We start from the raw sequence: 20,608 nt of genomic DNA, 5'->3' as shown, positions 1-20,608 counted from the left end.
TCCTCTGCTATTTCAAATCCACAGTAAGACTGGTGTCTGGTCACTGGAGATTAGACTGTAAAAAGCTAAATCCAAAGATGTATGATTATTAAGCCAAGCTAATATTTATTGACATACGTTTCATTCTGGTTATTTGGCCTCTGTTTAGGGTATATATTTTAATTTTTAAATAAAAAAAATATCATAGTTACTCTTTTGAATATTTGCAGTACCTATGTTTGAGGTCTGTTAAACAGATGTCTATTGTTATTTTCTCATCTATGTTTCTTTTCTAACAGCTGTATTTTATATAAAGAGGAACATACAGAGCACTACACAACATTACACTACACAACATTGCACTATACTACACTACACTACATTACACTACACTACACTACACCTTACTATACCACATTACACTACACTACACCTTACTACACTACACTATATTATATTACACTACACAACATTACACTACACTACACCTTACTATACTACACTACACTATATTACACTACACCACATTACACTACACTACACTACACCTTACTATACTACATTACACTACACTACACTACACCACACTACACCACACTACACTACACTACACTACACCTTACTATACCACATTACACTACACTACACCTTACTACACTACACTATATTATATTACACTACACAACATTACACTACACTACACCTTACTATACCACATTACACTACACTACACTACACCTTACTATACTACACTACACTATATTACACTACACCACATTACACTACACTACACTACACCTTACTATACTACACTACACTATATTACACTACACCACATTACACTACACTACACTACACTACACTACACTACATTACACTACACTACACTACACCACATTACACTACACTACACTACACCTTACTATACTACATTACACTACACTACACTACACTACACTACACTACACTACACTACACTATATTATATTACACTATATTACACTACACTACACCTTACTACACTACACTATATTATATTACACTACACAACATTACACTACACTACACTACACTACACTATATTACACTACACTACACTATATTACACTACACTACACTACACCTTACTACACTACACTATATTATATTACACTACACAACATTACACTACACTACACTACACTACACTACACTATATTACACTACACTACACTATATTACACTACACTACACTACACCTTACTACACTACACTATATTACACTACACTACACTATATTACACTACACTACACTACACTATATTACACTACACTACACTACACTACACTATATTACACTACACTACACTACACTACACTGCACTACACTATATTACACTACACTACACTACACTACACTACACTATATTACACTACACTACACTACACTACACTACACTACACTACACTACACTACACTACATTACACTACAGAGCTCTTCTGAGGCAGGGTATAATGCGGCATTTTTACTCTGCTTTTTAACTCTGAAGCTTTGCAACAGGATCATCTTCTCTCTGCAAAAAATACACAGAGCGACAGAATTATATTGAACACACGGGGGCGTGCTTTCTCCGCACACGGAAGAGTCCGCCAATTTATCACTGACAAACGTATCTAGACCTTATTAACTGGTCGAGATATGCTTTCTGTCTTGTGGACTTTGTGAAATATACAGCTCTCGGAAATTTAACAAAATACAGAATAATAAATTAATATTGTAAATAGTAATTATATGATTTCTATTGTAGTTGTAGTATTGTAGTCGATGAAATTCAAATAAACTTCTCAAACTTAAACCTATCCCCGCTTTGAGATTTGATTTAAGTAGCCAACTAACGGCGGTATTTGAGATTTGACTGAACTAGCTGAGTATTTGCGGATGCGAGTAATCAGCAGTTTGATTGTTACAGGGGACACACTCACAGAAAATACAAATGTTAGGACAAGGTAAAGACATCACAAGCTTAAACGGTCATCACAAGGAGTGAATATGAAGTATGTCAGGTTCGGCAAAATGGAATAGGTTACAGAGTGACGCAGATTTCGCCAGATAACACAAGTATTTTTCCGCGTGATTTTTTTTTTCCATTTTATTCTTCCCCATGTCTGTATATTTCATATTTTTCCCAGTGTTACCATTGTTACGTTTCACTTAGAATTTAACTCCGGAACTAAAGCCAGTCATGAAATTTGGTCAAAACCAAGTTACATTTGGTCGAATTTATTACGGCAGATCCAGAGCGCGACGACCTTAAATAACTGCAGGAATTGAAAATACAGACTATGAAATAATGGAGCCATCAGATGTCCACGTCTCCAGGTGAATTTAAACTACTGAACTTTTGAATTGCTCATGTGTCGTTATTCCTCGACAGAAAAGTGCATTTGAAGACATCTACAATGACACAACAGAAAAAAAATTATAAAATGTTTTTCGTGGGATTAAAATGTTGTAACAAAATGTCTCACTGAACGGAATACTGAGATGATTCCATACTTGAAATTGAGAGATTGTTGCTGACATGGTCGCATTCACACACACACACACACACACACACACACACACACACACACACACACACACACACTCACACACACAAAGTTAAATAAGTTAGAATGTCCTTGACAACAACAACAACAACAACAACAACAACAGCAACAACTACTACTACTACTACATAAAACATTTATGGGAAAACCGACGCAAGTAGCGCGTTATTTTTATTTTGTTGAGCTCTTAGCTTCTGATCATTTTAAACATCACAAAGGCCCCGCTGAGAGACTGATATTTTAAACATTACAAATGCACCGTTAAGAGACCGAAATTAATACTCGCATAAACGTGTGAATCTGACCTAATTGGTTTGAATTAATGTAATTAATAATTACACTGGAGAATCTGATCACTAAAAAATACTAGTATTTAGCGCGTTGAGTACTGTGCAAAACATTTTCACTTTCTTCGTTTATAATCTCATGACCAATTGTATTGGTAAAATATTTAAAATATACAGCATGTTAACACCATAATGGCTTACTTTTCGTTGATATCACACTTTTTTAAATTACATTTTCTGCATTAGAAAAAACGTTGGATTCACAATTCCCCGTCGATCTAATTTGACTCTAATAATCTAAAACGATTGGAATTTAATGTCATTTTGTAATTTTATGGTTGTAGATATATTTTCGGATTCTTATAGCCTATCCGAATCTGCGCGGAAACATCACCTGAAACAAAGACAGTTAGAGCAAAATGACTATCTGACTCCATGGTTGACTTTATTGAGAGACGTTGGTGAGCCGATCTCGGAACGTAACGTTTGACAAATTAACGCTCACTTTACATGTGCATGCTCACATAAATTAAAAAAAAGGTAATTAAACATTGAATGAATTTCCACTCTAAAATATAACAAACAGATTAAAAGTGCGTCTTTGATAGACATCCAAAAAAACAAGTACGTTTCATGGATAAATATGAAGTAGTTTTTGACCCTCAGAAATGTAACTCCCATACAATTTTGTATATTTACTAGAATCAATTTACACCTAAAAATACTATACAAAAATCGTCTCCTGGACAAACACATTACTCAATTTTACAGTGGCATATGGTGAGCATTTAGTCTATTCTATTACATTTTTCAGTATGCACACGCTTTGCGACACCGGCAAATATAAGCTAAGTACATGTCTTACAGGCTGCCAGACTCTGGAGTCAGCTTCAACAGAGACCAGTGTGCATATACCTGTTGGCCGCCCGCTAATGCTAATTGTAATCAATTTGTAAAAGACGATATGAAGACTACTCAACAGTACAACAACTTGTTCTGTCATTGCCGACACATACGTCAGTTGTACTATTTTCAGAATAAAGTGCCACAGTTTGGTTTTGAGAAAAACGTACACTAGCAGTAACACAATATTGCAGGCCACATAATCAACCGATATAATGAACTGTCTTTTTTTCTTTGACAGGAGTAGCGCTTCGTAACGTTATCCAACGAATTCATCAATTACATTGCGTGTTAGGAGCAAAATGGTATCCAACGTGTCTCGATTTTCTTTCAGATGAAGTTTCTTCCTTTATCTTAAACTGAGAATTGAACATACAGCCCAAAATATCCATCATTCTCTGAGATATTTTGATTCAGAAAGATTGGCCGCTTCAGAGCAAACCCGCTAAAGCAAAACTATGAAGAGTTTTTCGAAAAGACATCCGATTCTCCGCTCGAATATACATATGTTGGATCAGGTCAGGCAATTCCTCTCTGAAGTTCATTTAGCCTCAACCTTAATCGAGAGAGTTAGTGAGGCCGTTCAAGACCGACGTTGGGGTAGGTTCTGGAGGGTGCAACAGATCAGGGGACTGGCATGGCGGACTGCCCGGCGTACTGTGTTCGCTGTCCGTGTCGCTCCCTCGTTTCCCCCCGCTGCCCCCGGAACCGGACCCGGCAGACCCGCCGGCACTGTGTGTTTTCACGTGTTTGCTGAGATGATCACTACGCATAAACCTCTTGTTGCACACTGGACAGGCGAAGCGCTTCTCCCCGGTGTGGGTGCGCAAGTGTCGCTGAAGCTCGTCGGAGCGCGTGAATCTCTTCCCGCAAAACAGCCAATTGCACACAAACGGTCTTTCTCCCGTGTGCCACCTCAAATGCGCTTTGAGGTGCGACGTTTTACCGTACACCTTTCCGCAACCGGGTATATGACAGCTGTGAAGTCCTTTGCGCCGGAGGCTCGCCCCTGCCGGTCCCAGGCGTTCTGCCTCTTGACAGTTAGGGCAGTCACAGGTTGCCCTCCCCGAGTAACGACGCGCCGACGACCGCGGAGATGCCGCTAATGAGGCTGTCGGACCCCCTGTCAACATGGTACCTCCCGCTCCACCTAAGGGAGATGGACTTGAGTCTGGATAAGAAGAAAGCACTGGTTTAAATCCGTCCATCAAATGCTGTCCGGTTGATAAGAGGTGCGGGGAGGCACTCGCACTGAAAGCTGAGTGACTTAAACCAGAGTACTCTGAGTTGTATCCTCCCAGGGGAGAGTGCAACGAACTCTGTAGTCCTCCAGAGTGAAGAGATGTCTGCAGCGCTGCCCCATTCGGATTCTGAACGTCAATCCAGCCCGCTCCAACGTCCCACCACGCCGAAGTCCCCGTGGTGCTCACTTCCCCTGCGGGTAGGCCCGGGTGCGAGGACTTGAACCACGACTCGTACGGATGCGCCACACTCATTCTCGGATAAATGCTTTGCAAGCTGTCCACGGAAGTGTGAACCTTTGAAATAAATACAGGCTGGTGGCTTGGCTCCTGAGAACTGTTGGAGACTGAAGCTTGAAAAACAGAATAATCGTTTCCAAAGTGGGAGTTGGATGAGGTACCGGACGTCAAAGAAAAGGCACTGGATCCGGAGGAGCTGTTCGTGCCAAAGGAATCAGCTAGCCCAGTCCCGTTTCTGGTGACACCGAAAGTGGAGAGTCCGGAGCCCAGGCTACAGCTGCTGGCTGGAGCTCTTTTCCATGGATGGAAACCTTTCCCAAACGAGGAGTTATCCGAAATGGAGGAGGGCGAGGGGCTCGGACTACCGATTTTGTTGCACGTTGCAGCCAACATGGCTAAAGGAGTGGACCCTAACCTCGGCTCCTCCTGAAACGGAAAAAGCGTAAGTCATAGGCAAGGGAAATGAGGAAATATAAAGGCTAAGTTGAACCTTCTAGTTTTACATGTTTGTTTGAAAACATATAAAACATTAACAAACGAGCAAACAAACAAACAAGCAAAAACACCCACATACATTAAAACCACAGCCTACTGACTGTGAATGTGTAATAAGTTGCCAAAAATGATTTACAGCAAAAGAGGTAATAAACGCGTATTCGCATAAATGACATTAAACGTTCACAACGGAAAAAAAGTTAAACATACCTGTAGCTCAGTGAGGAAAAAAGACAACTAAAAGTTGACTTAGGAGTAAAGCTTTGGTGCTAATGCCGAATATTGATTGCATAAAATAACGTACACCACCTGGATACACGAGAACAAAGTTGACTGTTGCGCTGCTCTTGTGAAAAATGAAACTCAGCTTTGGCTCTCTTGACCCTCTTGCTTAAACATAATCAAGTCTCTCTCTCTCTCTCCCTCTCTCTCTCTCTCTCTCTCTCTCTCTTTGAACGAAGTAATTTTAATCCCTCTCGGCATGGACAATAAAAGAACTAATTAAACCAGCAAGAAACCCCATTCGACTCACCCCTAGAAGTGAAGTTGCCATCACAAAAAAGTTCCCTCCTCAGAGAGGATCTTTTTATATTTATGAATCTGAGCTCTGTGTTTTTTTAGAGGTGTGCAATACAATGATGTGGTCCGCCCATTCCAGCACTATTGTAGCTCCTCACCCGGCTTTGAAGTACCGCTGTGACACAGGAGACCAATCAGGAAGCGTCTCACCTTCTCTCTGCTTCGTTCTTGAGTGAGGTCATCAATGAAATGCTTCACACGCGGTCCCCCTCACCCCACCACCTCCTCCTTCATAAAACTAGCGGAAGAGACTCAAGTTAAATGGGAAAGGACTTGGCCTGTTAAGGGAAAGTTCCACTGCATTTGTTTGTCTTTGTTATACAAAGTTATAAAACTATTATTATTATTATTATTGCTAAAATAAATCCGGTAATTCAAATACACCAGTAATATTAACAAAATCATTTAATTATCCTCTTAAACATAGGTGTGGATATCTAAAATATATGAATACACTTCGGGTTTCAGAATGAAGCCATTGTCATTTTCTCAGTAGGCTGACAATGGGGATGAGCGCTGCGTATGTCTAATAGGTTAGGCCTGTCATTTACACAGGGTCATATGCAAGCAATTCATTTAGACTTTTTGTCTCAGTTTAATGAATATATTATAGCACAAAGAGCATTAAGCCACAAAACGGAAAAAAAAACCGAATAAAAAGAACACTGTTTTTAAAAGTTACCCTTTCACTTTAATGCTGTTCCTCCCGTGTGTGTGTGTGTGTGTGTGTGTGCTTGCGTGCGTGTGCGCGCGAGCGCGTGAATTTTGGACTGCTGAACTGGAGGACAAGATTAACACAAGCAGTGCTTCCTTCGCTTCAACTTCATTATTTCATTTCGTTTAGCATTTTACTCAGGTCACTGTTACATACCCAACATTAAACCAACTTAAACATGTCACAGATGTTGATGCGAAACGCATCTTTATCTAATGTATCAATTAGCTTCACTAATAATCTGGTTATGCACCGATTGAAACACCGGTGACTGAACGACTAATCCCGTTTTCCAGTCATCATCTGTTGATAATATCACATCCACGAGCACACACACTGTTTCAGAATAATGATATAGCCTAGTCTATTTACATACAGAACACACTGTCTGGACGCGTTTCATTTGAATTTCAAATTGAACGAAGCCAGAGCATTTAATCATGCGAAGTTTGATACGAACATTTTCACTGAACAGTGATGTTGACCAGCTCGGTCATTACAGGACAGCAAAACGTTAATTAAAAGAACCAAGGATTATTAATCAGATCTGCCCGACCCGGGTCAGCCCTGTACTGACTGAGTATTCATACCGGTCGTCTACACGATCGACGAGTGATCAGTTTCATTTATGAATTTTTCTGATTTTTAAACAGCCCTGTGAGTTTTTAACAGAGACACTACGACACGCACACACCACTACCCAGTGGCACACAGTGGCGAAAAACAAACGAACAGAAATGTATTAGCCATTTAACGGATAAAATAAGGGCCGGTGGCGCGCAGCTTATTATTTAGTATACTGTACATAATATTTAAAAGGTTAAGCTAATTTTGGATCTTATCAGTTCAGATAAAAATAATTTTGTATGAGTTGTAGAGTGAGACACTAATTCATCCAAACAGCTCTCACAACTCTAACGGAAATTTTTTGCATTGCATTCTATTTTGTTTAATTTTTTTAAATACAATTTCTTAGGTTTTCATTAAAATATGAACTACTAATCTTACGGTTTTTGTTTGAATTACCACGAGAATATATGAAATTACTCTCCGCACATATGGTGACGCAGTTACAACAGTATTAAAAATATATATAAAAACGTTTTCAACCTCAACTGACGAAGTGTGAAGAGCAAAGCGAAAACATTACACATTCACTTCTAACGCGCTTTTCTACCTCATCACCTACCAAAGTATAGATTACACGCTTTAGCGGAGCTCCTCGGCAAACGGTAGCATTTGCATCTGTTAGATCGCAACAGATGCGCGCGCGCGCGCACACACACACACACACACACATGCAAACACACACAAAGGGATGGAGAGAGAGAGAGAGAGAGAGAGAGAGAGAGAGAGAGAGAGAACGCACCGTGTCTCCATTCCCGGTATTGATTGACCCTTAACGCATCCTCAGTATGGAGCAGACGGCAGTGCCTCTCCTTCAGACAGTCTGTTGCTAGAACACACACACACACACACACACACACGGGAAGATAAATGTTACTTTGGGAATAGCGTTTAATGACGGATAACGGAGGAGGCCCGCTCAGTCACCGGTGGTGTAATGAAAACATGTGTTCAAGCGCTTTGACAAGGTTTTCAGAGATGTGCTAAACAACGCTCCGATGAATGGTTCTCTCACACAGCCTGCGGCAGGCGCAGCGCGACAACACTTCTCAAAAACACTAGAGCCAGGCCTAAAGACAGCACAGCCGTTCTGCTGATGGTTTTGGGTACTGGTGATAAACACATGTAGTTAAATAGACAGATTTCCGAAAACACTTTAATGAGTTTATAATATGTTCAAAAACACTTTCCAACTGAAATCCTGAAATCCAGAGATAATTCAAATTTCTATCTTATTTTCGTGGAAAAGGCATTTTATTCCAGACAAAATTTATATCAAAACGTTGTTGCGCCTTATCATACACTGTATCTTATTTTTACAATGGCTGTCAACGGTTTGAAGAAAAACTGTTCAAATCAAGGCGGTTCAAAAGGTTCTTGACAAAGGGGAGACATCTTGAAAGTCATTCTACACTTTTCTCTCATAAAACGAGCTGATTCGGGAGGCAGTGGGGGTGTGCTATGCAGGTTTCTTTTGGCCGGGGTTTCCCCTGTAAACCACCGAACAGATGTCCGATTCTCCCCTTTTCCACAACCCCGCACCCCATACATGGCCCGCATTACCATTATGAAATCAAGCTAAAAAACCTGTTCTTTTCTAGGCCTCAATCACCGCGTTATTCTGGCCCACTGGACACGAACAAAATGCCATTAATATTGCGTGCTTTGGTGTTATTTTTCGGAAAGAAAAGACAGAGGGAGTCAGGCCCGCTTCTAATCTGCTCCTTTACCTGTAAATTTCCCAACGGAGTCTAGCCCGAAATGTCATCTGACATTTCATGGTAAAATTAGATAAATTATAACAGCATGAAATATACTGTGAAAAGGGTTTATTTTTGTTTGTCGAGTAAGCCCGTCCTGTATTCCCAAAATGACATGGGCACAACAGTCTGAAAAACTTTAATCCGTCTAGTATCAACCCTTCACAACGTCGAATCTGTCTAATCTCAAACACGGTCGGAGCTCATCTTTATTCCTTGTTTTGGATTTATTTACGTCTATAACGTAAACGGACGAATCCGAGTTTTACATTTGCTACATTATGTTCATGAAAAGGCTGAGGATTTTTGCACATATCGAAAACATATGAACATACATTTAACTCTGAGTCGTTCCCCAGAAAACGTGACTATCTTGAGAGCATTCAAAAGCAGAGGTTTGAGGTGGTGCTCCTGTTATCAACGGACAAATTTCTACTGCCTCGCGCACCAATTACAAATACTTACAAGCAGTGAAATGTTTACAGAACCAGCGGAACGCTTCGGGACAAACTTTAGATATTGCACTTAAAAACAGCTATACGCTCATTTCAGAGTAATTTTCTCTCAGATAAAAAACAAACTTCGGACAAAGTGTATGATTTCGTTCATAGTGTCGCGTTCTTGTCCACATTAACGTTTCGGCAGGACTAAGCTGTCCATTAAGCACCTTCTCACACGGAAACTAAGTCCCAAGCCAGCGGAGACACTTCAAATGTCCTTTGCGTGAGTACTGGTTTCCAGTCCAGCAACAGAGTGCTTCGTTTTGAATGACTGGTTGTGGTCTAGCTGTTCTGTCTACTTCTCCAGCAGGTTTGGACACAACAGATGTCCCTGTGTGTGCCTGCCTGCCAAGCGAGGCCAAAACAGCGAAACCCTGGACTCAAGAGCCAAAACGGCATGACAAAGGATGAGCAGGGAGCCTCGCTCTGCCTGGGTGAGCCTCTGAGGGAGAGAGAGAGAGAGAGAGAGAGAGAGAGAGAGAGAGAGTCGTTTGCCAGGCCCAGTAAAAATTCACACTAGAGAGAAAGAAACCAAAGGTCATGTGGTCAACCTCCACAGCGTCACACATAAGTACACACACACACACACACACACAAACACACACATACACACACACACTATATTAGCCCATTGAATTGTATTTTTCATATGTAAACATTTTAACACATTGTTATTACTCACTTGACTAATCTGAGTGCATGAGTTTATTGAGACTGAGTTGGAGACAAAGACTAAAGTTTAATGGGACACATTGCTCTCTTCCTGTGTAATGGCTTTAGGGTCGTTAGCATGTGCGGACTGAACACAGTAATATTTGTCATATGAAAGTACCACAGCATCTGATTTCTCTTCATTTTACTAGTGTGTGCGTGCATGTGTGTCTGTGTATGTGTGTGCATGTGCCTGTGTGTGTGTGTGTGTGTGTGTGTGTGTGTGTGTGTGTGCGCGCGCGTGTTTATGTATATGTGTGCGTGTGTGTGTAAGGAGGGGTGTAGCACCTAATCATCCAAGCCCTTGGAAAGGCACCATCAGGGCCTAAGCTATCATTAGCATCATGACAAATCCCCTCATTAACCCGATGTGCTAACCTAAGACTGTGAGAGTGAGAGAGTCTTAGCTTGTTCAGATCTCAAATGTATAGATGATGTTTGCTTGGCATCAGTGTTTGGTTAAGCTGATATATGTTGACATATATAATGTTATTTTGAATGAGTTCATTGTCTTACTTTACCAGTGGATTAGATGAACATGAGTTCAGAGTACTGTACAGATTTTACTGGAAGAAGGAAAATACATTTTTTACATTTGGATTTTTAACAGAGCTTAGGGACATTCTATCTATCTATCTATCTATCTATCTATCTATCTATCTATCTATCTATCTATCTATCTATCTATCTATCTATTTCTTTGCTCTTGGATGTGCAGTACGGACTAGGGGGCGGTCTCTCTCTCTCTCTCTCTCTCTCTCTCTCTCTCTCTCTCGCTCTCTCTCGCTCTCTCTCGCTCTCTCTCTCTCAGGGAGAGCAGCAGAGCGTGAGTAAATGCCACAGAGAGTCTCAGAGATGAAATGGCTATTTAACCGTCTTTTCACTGATGTTAACCTCAGCCGGTTGTGTGGCAGGTCGACCAGCCAGCTGCTGCGAGAGCATTGTAGGGCTTTCGGGTGGGGGGAGGAGACAATAGGAGGGGTAGGGTAAGGCTCCTCAACAGTCCTGTTCTCCTCTCTGTTTTTTCTGGTTTGTGAACTGATTCATAATGAAAGTTGACTGTCCTGAATTGCTTTAATGCTTAACAATTTAAATGGGCGAGACCAGAGTTGTTAGGTGCCAAAGGGGAACCTTACAGTATTTGATAAAAAGCATGTGGAGGCAGGGATATCTGTGATAACTGTGATATGGACAGACATGCAGGTCTCTGTGATAACTGCAGGTCTCTGTGATAACTATGATATGGACAGACATGCAGGTCTCTGTGATAACTGTGATATGGACAGACATGCAGGTCTCTGTGATAACTGTGATATGGACAGACATGCAGGTCTCTGTGATAACTGTGATATGAACAGACATGCAGGTCTCTGATAACTGTGATATGGACAGACATGCAGGTCTCTGTGATAACTGTGATATGGACAGACATGCAGGTCTCTGTGATAACTGCAGGTCTCTGTGATAACTATGATATGGACAGACATGCAGGTCTCTGTGATAACTGTGATATGGACAGACAGGTCTGTGCACTCACACTGAATGGCACCAGTTGCAGTGAGTGAACTCTGAATGGAAGCAGGTGAAGTAGGAAGGGTGTGATTCATGTGAATGTGATTTATAATCAATATTTAAAGCAGATTCATCTGAGTTTTCAGCTGTGTCACTGTCTCATGGATCCACGCTGGTGAAGAACCTGTTAAACACACTTTATATCACGGCACTTCATAAACTATCTATAAATGATTAATTCACAGCCAACATGATTAACTCCACCAACACAGACATATGACATCTGTGATTTACACTAACAACACAACCAAACTACTCTTAAGTCATATCCAGCAATTCAGAAAACTCCCAAAAGAAAAAAAAAATACAACTCTCAAACCACTGATTAAAATCACAGTCACCTAATTTACACAATCAATCCTTTTAACAAATGGTCCAAACCAGCAGGATCAATTAACTATCCAGTGAGCTCAACCCCATTATCAAACAACCCAATCAGAGAAACACAGTTCATTCAAGCCAGTTCATTAACTCGACTCTGTATGTGATCTGTGGTCTACTGTGTGTCTACTGTGACATACTGTCATCGTGAAGGACAGAAACACACACACGCTCACACACACACACACGCTCACACACACACACACACACACACACACACACACACACACACAGAGGGAGAGAGAGAGAGAGAGAGAGAGAGAGAGAGATTTTATTTAATTTCACACTTTCTCTGTCACCTTCTTCTAATGAACAGAAGTGTTTGAGAGTAATTTCACTAAGGCGATATTTTCTGCCATGCTTTCCATAACAACAAAGAGAAACACATATAGCGACACTTATACGCCTAGATTTCGGCTTAGGACAAAGAAAAATCATTTCATTACTCTGTAGCTCTTATGTTAAAGAAGAGATAGGCGTTTGGAATTAATACATCGTGAATAATTTACAAAGAATGCAACTCAGAAGAAGTTGATATAGCCTACAATGGAACGAACATAAAAGTACTTCGAACTATTCCATTGAGAAAAACAGCTGAACCGTCATACACGGTGATATTAATTATACGTTATCCACGCACGGAAACAAGATCAAGCCTATTCTTTCTCGAGGGGAAAAACTCAGCCTAATTAAGGTGTTCCAAATATTTTACCTTCACACGCGTTTGAAACGTCCTTTTAGCACTCAGTTCAAAAGAAATAAAGACGACGAATTCCGCTCTTATCAGGAGTGTCATCTTGTCAACTTAAAAAAAAAAAAAAAAAAACACCATTAAGTCACGTTTTTCAGTTTGATGGCTGTCATATTTCAGTCGCTAGTGTAGCCACGGGTGTGCCCCGGATGTGCTTGGGCCATCTAAATCTAAAGCTGGCACATCCAGTATAATCACAAAAAATGTACGAGTTAGCTGCAAATTAAAAAAAAATCTTAATAATATTTATAGACTAATGGACAGAGAATTCCCGTCACTTGTAATGAAAGTTCAAAGTTAAAATGAGCGCGGGGCGGCATTGGCTCAGGCGCCTGCCTTTATGCTAGTCAATTGGCTGCCAGTAACAGATCACAGCAAGACGTCTCGTGAGTAGACCATCGCAGTCGCCACAACTCCAGGTTTGACACTGCTTTTATGCAACAGTTGTGCTATAATGTTACTTGGGAAACCATTGCAGCATTAAATAAAGAAATAATGGAAGCCCTAAGATACAATCAGTTTACGTTTTAATTTTGATTCCGTGTTCTTGTGATAAAATGTTATTTTACTTTTTTTTTCTCCGGATGTCGTTACATTGCTTTCCCGTGACAGCTAATCGAGAGGTCAGTGAGGTGGGCAGTCCAGTGCGGGATGACATTCAGGGTAACAGTGCCTGACGAGCAGGGTGTCCCTCTCTCCCTTTTTGCAGCATAGAACGGTTCCGCCATCTCTACAAGTTTGTGAGAGAGCGCGCTGACATGCACCTGTTCCTTCTCCTGTAATCGGTTACACTGATCGACATACAGGAAAGCACAGGCCTCTTGACCGCTATTTTCTTATCACTGGAAAACAGTTGTTTTTCTCGAGATGTCCAGGTGCAGCTCACCTCCTCCGCCTTATTTCTTAAAACATGTTGCTGAGCAACAGTAAACAAAACCAGGCCTGCTATTGATACAATGTATGAAACTGATAGTAGGCACATACACTAATAATGTTATAATGAGATCTTAAAATAAGAGTAAAAAAAAACTGTTATGGTTGATCTCCAGATCACTTTTTGCTTTGGTTCTTGCACACCTTACCTCCCGCCAGCACACCTAAATTAATATTTCTGTCTACGCTACTGATTTCAGTGTAAGCTGACAACTTGTTGTCGTCCCTTGTAATCAAAGGCGTGTGGTAGATATTTAAAATCACTCTGTGTGCGAACAGCGTTCATAAATTGGATCTCAGATCGGAGCGCGGTAACGCAAAGCCTTAATTAGAACTCACCGGCGATTTCCCAGAGGAGGAATGATCATTTCCTATTAAGTTACGCTATCATACTATAAATACAACCTCTTGTCTTTCCCTTTCAGTAGCAATTGCTTTTAATCAGTCACCACTTGTCTCCTGGCTGATAATTTATGCTAAATTGACAGGTGGAGAATGTGGACATCTTGGAGAGAGAAATGATTGTGACGGTGGTCAGGTCATCAGCTTGTCTGTTTTATCAGCCTCGCTGCTCAGAATCTCCCGTTAGACTCTGTGTGTCCAGTGTCAGTCCCCAGCCAACGCCGCTTCCAGCACATAAAAGACATTGTGTGGGGGGGGGGGGGGGGGGGGGGGGGGACTGTATCCCACGCTGAAAACTTGTCTGGTTTTTCTAATTGAGCAGCAATTTTACTTCTCCCATACAGTAGACCACAAGACATCTTCAAATGTGATTTTTTCTGCATGTATTACAGGCAGAACGACAGTACATCCTGAACTCTGCCTTAAATAATCGTTATGTTCAAAGGGAGACTAAAAACCTGTCTTTAACAGTACTGACATTTAGCTCGAACATAAAAGTGATTTGGTTTGAGGTGCCAATTCGTTTGTCTGAATGACAACATCATATTTGCCTCAGAGAGAAACTAACGTCCGTGTAATTGGATTACTGTGCACAGAACTTGACTGCATTTCTGCTAACGTCACCCAGCATGCAGTTTAACCTGTTTTGGAGCTTAGTGAATGCAAGCTGGTCCCAGAGAGTAAAAACTGTGATTTGAGAGAGAGAGAGAGAGAGAGAGGGAGAGAGAAAGAGAGGGAAAGAGAGCGAAAGGGAGAGAGAGGGGGAGAGAGAGAGAGAGAGGGAGGGAGGGAGAGAGAGAGAGAGAGAGAGAGGGAGGGAGATGGAGAGAGAGAGGGGGCAGAGAGGGAGAGAGAGAGAGAGAGAGGGGGCAGAGAGGGAGAGAGAGGGGGGGGGGAGAGAGACAGAGAGAGAAAGAGAAGGAGAGAGAGAGAGAGAGCAAGGGAGAGAGAGAGAGAGAGAAGGAGGGAGGGAGGGAGAGAGAGAGAGAGAGGGAGGGAGATGGAGAGAGAGAGGGGGGGGTGTTGCACAAAGAGGCAGGACAAGCTTCTCTCACCATGCAATTTAATCACTGTATAGCCAGGGAAGTATTGACAGTTGTCCTGTGGCAGCCACTAAAGTTGCTCTCCAAGGTTAAATGAAATTGCAGTTTATCAGAGGAAGCTTTGAGAAAATAAGGGAAGGTCTTCATGCTGATTAATGTGAAACCTGATCAACACCAGCGCTTCATTATTCTATTCATCAACTGGATAATTCAGCATGTCATCACGTGTGTGTGTGTGTGTATGTGGTGTTTATGTGTGGGGGGGATTCAACATGTCATTGTATGCGTGTGTATGTGTGTGTGTGTGTGTGTGTGTGTGGTGGGGGGCACTATTTGCGATGATGTTAGCTTGTCCTTGTGTTTGTGTGTGTGTGTGCGTGTGTGTTTCTGATGCTTGCCACTGGATGTTCGGAGTCTATGATTTGGATGCTGAGAGCTATCAGCACTGTGCTAACACGCAGACACACACGCACACACACACACAACAACGTACACACACACGCAAGTATGCACACACACACACACACACACACACACACACACTCAATTTCCCTGTGTATCATCTTAATAACCCTGCCAGTGTCCAGTGCTTTCTAATCAGTGGAAGCATTTGATCAGTGGTGAGTTTGTGGGCGCAGACAGACATAAATAAAGGTATGTAAATAAATAAATATATATATAAAGGTATGCTAATGGTGTGTGGCTCATTATCAGAGATTTGTTTACTACAGGGTAATGGATGAAAGCTAGGAGAGAGCAGCCTGTCTGCCATAAATCTCCAGGCCCATGATAAGGCGTCTGAGAATCAGCCGTCATTAAGCCGGGCGCTAGAGACCGATTGTTTGCGAAATGATTTGACTTGGGCTAATTGACACTAATTGTTTAATCTGATTTTCACTCTGCCCCCATTCACGCCGACGCTATTAATGAAGCCTAACAAGACCCATGCAGGGTGTGTTTGTGTGTGAGTGTGTGTGTAAGACTTGTGTATAGTAAGGGAAAGTCTGCATGTGTGTGTGTGTGTGTGTGTAGTATGCACGTGAGTGCCTCAAATTAATAGTGCATCAATGCTTTGTGTATGGTTTATGAAATAATGAAAATAACAGGCAGTAACATATAAGATTTTTGTGATGAACAGTTGACCTGTGTACGTGTTTGGACATGCAGTGGCCGGTTAACTTCAGCTCTCTGTGTCCCACCTGTTTTTGTCATGTTCCTGTGTATGGTTGGGGCAAGGAGATTTTTAACTGTGCTGATTAATAGCCTTTGGAGAGAGAGGCAGATTAGAGCAGTGCACTTTGGAGAGAGAGAGGCAGATTAGAGCAGTGTGTTTTGGAGAGAGAGCCAGATTAGAGCAGTGTGCTTTGGAGAGAGAGGCAGATTAGGGCAGTGTGCTTTGGAGAGAGAGAGGCAGATTAGAGCAGTGTGCTTTGGAGAGAGAGAGGCAGATTAGAGTAGTGTGCTTTGGAGAGAGAGAGGCAGATTAGAACAGTGTGCTTTGGAGAGAGAGAGGCAGATTAGAGCAGTGTGCTTTGGAGAGAGAGAGGCAGATTAGAACAGTGTGCTTTGGAGAGAGAGGCATATTAGAGTAGTGTGTTTTGGAGAGAGAGGCAGATTAGGGCAGTGTGCTTTGGAGAGAGAGGCAGATTAGAGTAGTGTGCTTTGGAGAGAGCGGCAGATTAGGGCAGTGTGCTTTGGAGAGAGAGGCAGATTAGGGCAGTGTGCTTTGGAGAGAGAGGCAGATTAGAGCAGTGTGCTTTGGAGAGAGAGAGGCATATTAGAGCAGTGTGTTTTGGAGAGAGAGCCAGATTAGAGCAGTGTGCTTTGGAGAGAGAGGCAGATTAGGGCAGTGTGCTTTGGAGAGAGAGCCAGGTTAGAGCAGTATGCTTTGGAGAGAGAGAGGCAGATTAGAGCAGTGCACTTTGGAGAGATAGCCAGATTAGAGCAGTGTGCTTTGGAGAGAGAGCCAGATTAGGGCAGTGTGCTTTGGAGAGAGAGCCAGATTAGGGCAGTGTGCTTTGGAGAGAGAGAGGCAGATTAGAGCAGTGTGCTTTGGAGAGAGAGAGGCAGATTAGAACAGTGTGCTTTGGAGAGAGAGGCATATTAGAGTAGTGTGTTTTGGAGAGAGAGCCAGATTAGGGCAGTGTGCTTTGGAGAGAGAGCCAGATTAGAGTAGTGTGCTTTGGAGAGAGCGGCAGATTAGGGCAGTGTGCTTTGGAGAGAGAGGCAGATTAGGGCAGTGTGCTTTGGAGAGAGAGGCAGATTAGAGCAGTGTGCTTTGGAGAGAGAGAGGCATATTAGAGCAGTGTGTTTTGGAGAGAGAGCCAGATTAGAGCAGTGTGCTTTGGAGAGAGAGGCAGATTAGGGCAGTGTGCTTTGGAGAGAGAGCCAGGTTAGAGCAGTATGCTTTGGAGAGAGAGAGGCAGATTAGAGCAGTGCACTTTGGAGAGATAGCCAGATTAGGGCAGTGTGCTTTGGAGAGAGAGCCAGATTAGGGCAGTGTGCTTTGGAGAGAGAGGCAGATTAGAGCAGTGTGCTTTGGAGAGAGAGCCAAATTAGGGCAGTGTGCTTTGGAGAGAGAGGCAGATTAGGGCAGTGTGTTTTGCAGAGAGAGCCAAGTTAGAGCAATGATCCCAGACAGTCTATTCTCCCTCTTACTCCATCAGCAGCCTGGCAGCTCTACACAGGCTGATTTAACACTGTCATCAAAATCACAGTGCACAACACTGCTACACACCAGAGAGAGAGAGGGAGAGAAAGAGAGAGACAGCGAGGCAGAGAGACAGAGAGAGACAGAGAGAGAGAGAGAGAGAGAAGGACAGAGAGATAGAGAGAGAGAGAGAGAGAGAGAGAGAGAAGGACAGAGAGATAGAGAGAGAGAGAGAGAGACAGAGAGAGACAGAGAGGCAGAGAGAGACAGAGAGGCAGAGAGAGAGAGAGAGAGAGAGAGAGAGAGAGAGACAGAGAGTGGGGGTGGGGGGAGCACACAGTTCCAGTTGACTGACACGTAATGGGTTTTAATAGGCATATTACTTATAATTACTGGGTCAACATTACCAACGTTACCAAATGTGTTTCATGGCTCATTATCCCCAATGTTTAGACAAAGGGCTTGGCTATATATAACCAGACTGAGAGATGCAGTTTCAACACTGTGTTCAGCCAAGGAAGGAGAAATACATCTACGTTACACATACCTTTATCTCAATACGTAGTCAGACACAGGAACACATCAGGAATGTGTACATAATTTGAACTTGGAAATTCCACTTGAGATCGTACAAGTGAATTCTCCATCTGAGAGTATGCCTGTTCAATTTAGGACCGTTCAATTTAGGACCTGTTTATTAATTATAATCAATATACAATAAGCAAATAACATGAGTAAGTTATTTAAGTATGCATAAACACAAAATTTAGAATAATAGATTATAGGTTTGACACACCTAGGATTATAATTTGTTTGTTTAACTAGAATTTCTTCCCAGGCCGTAAAATGCTGGAACATTGACAAGTAAGTCGACAAATGTTGCATTGTCTTATTCTCACTATCAAGTTAAGTGTTATCGCAAAGTAGATATTAAATGTTATCGAGTTGTAAATGTTATCACATAGTCAGTGTTAAATGTTATCACATAGTAAATATTAAATTTGTCACATAGTAAATGCTAAATGTTATCACACAGTAAATGTAAAATATCTTCACACAGTAAATGCTAAATGTTATAGCATACTTAATGTTAAATGTTTTCATACGGTAAATGTTTCTATTACTTGCTAGTTTTAGCCACTGTCATGTTAGCTGTTGAGTAGCTAATTTGCATTTGTTTGTTTGTTAGTTTTCTGCCACGGCCGATTTCTGGTTTGTAAGGGGGCGGGGCTGTAGCCAGCCCATAATCTGCGAGTGTTGCAAGCCACAAGACTCTTTAGTTGTGTTTCCGCTGAGCGGCAGCTAGAGTGGTCTCGTCTTTCTTGTCTCGTAGAGTGAAGACTTGGTCGGACTAAGACAAGGGAGTCTACTCACGGGAGTCCACCGAGGAAGGACGATGAGGGATACTACTGCGGTTTACTCGCTAGCTACCCTGTGGTCAGGTTTTCCCTCAGTCCCCTTGCACTAGTTGTTGTGTTATTTTTCTGATTCATTCATCCATTTGTATATCTACCTGAGTTTGTGCTACTAAGCCTTATTGTTCTGCATCATCTTGACCCTCTCCCTCACATACGCTAATCATGTGCCATCTACCCATTCCTGTCTGAGTCTCCCTTCACAATCTTCGCAGGCAACGACCTATGCAACCTCGCAGTTGTAACCTGTCTAACCTTATTCATCGGCCTCATTCTGCTGATACTACTGTTGTCATTTCAGGTGGCCCCTGGACCTGCCGGTCGGCGGTACAGAAGGCCGACTTCATCTCTGCTAAGGCCTCCATGCTGTCTATTCACTTCCTGGCCCTCACTGAGACGTGGATCAGACCAGAGAACACAGCCACAGTCTCCTCCCCCTCCTCCAGACCTTCAGCTTCACCCTAGTGGAGTCCCCACCAACACACAAGGCTGGCAACCAGCTGGACCTTGACTTCACTAGGGGCTGCCCTGTTCCTGATCTCACAGTCACACCTCTCCACACCTCTGATCACTTCTTCCTATCCTTCTCCCTCCCAGTCATATCCTCCCCTAAATCCTCTGCTCCCACCCCATCAGTGTCAGCTCAGCGTAACCTTCACACCCTCTCCTCTAGTGCCTTCTCTTCTGCTGTCTGTTCTTCTCTCCCTTCTGCTGAATCCTTCTCTGTTGAGGAGAAATCCTCTACTGACCTCCCTGGACTCCCTCTGTCCCCCAGTCCGTGGCCGACCGACTGCATCCGTGCTGACAGAGCCAAACTTCGCACGGCTGAAAGGA

At 42.4% G+C, this 20,608-nt stretch overlaps 1 protein-coding gene across 1 annotated transcript; it reads right to left on the bottom strand.

The window, feature by feature from the left end:
* Positions 1 to 4,316: 4,316 nt before the first annotated feature.
* Positions 4,317 to 6,288, bottom strand: sp8b (sp8 transcription factor b). The gene is made up of 2 exons (XM_030782261.1): positions 6,268 to 6,288; positions 4,317 to 5,666 (listed from the first exon to the last, which is right to left on the bottom strand). Exons 1-2 carry the CDS (start codon positions 6,286 to 6,288, stop codon positions 4,317 to 4,319), a joined length of 1,371 nt encoding a protein of 456 aa, XP_030638121.1.
* Positions 6,289 to 20,608: the final 14,320 nt, after the last annotated feature.

The sequence above is a fragment of the Chanos chanos genome, chromosome 8 (genome assembly GCF_902362185.1).
Source record: "Chanos chanos chromosome 8, fChaCha1.1, whole genome shotgun sequence".
Classification (NCBI taxonomy): Eukaryota; Metazoa; Chordata; class Actinopteri; order Gonorynchiformes; family Chanidae; genus Chanos; species Chanos chanos.
Note: the sequence above shows the minus strand (reverse complement) of the source record. Positions and strands in the feature narration are given on the sequence as shown.

Bases quoted from the DNA above. Each gene is read 5' to 3' on its own strand.
- sp8b (XM_030782261.1), bottom strand. From the start codon at position 6,288: ATGGCAACTTCACTTCTAGGG. The intron at 5,667-6,267 runs GTGAGTCGAATG...TTTCCGTTTCAG, and splicing joins TGGCAACTTCACTTCTAGGG to GAGGAGCCGAGGTTAGGGTC.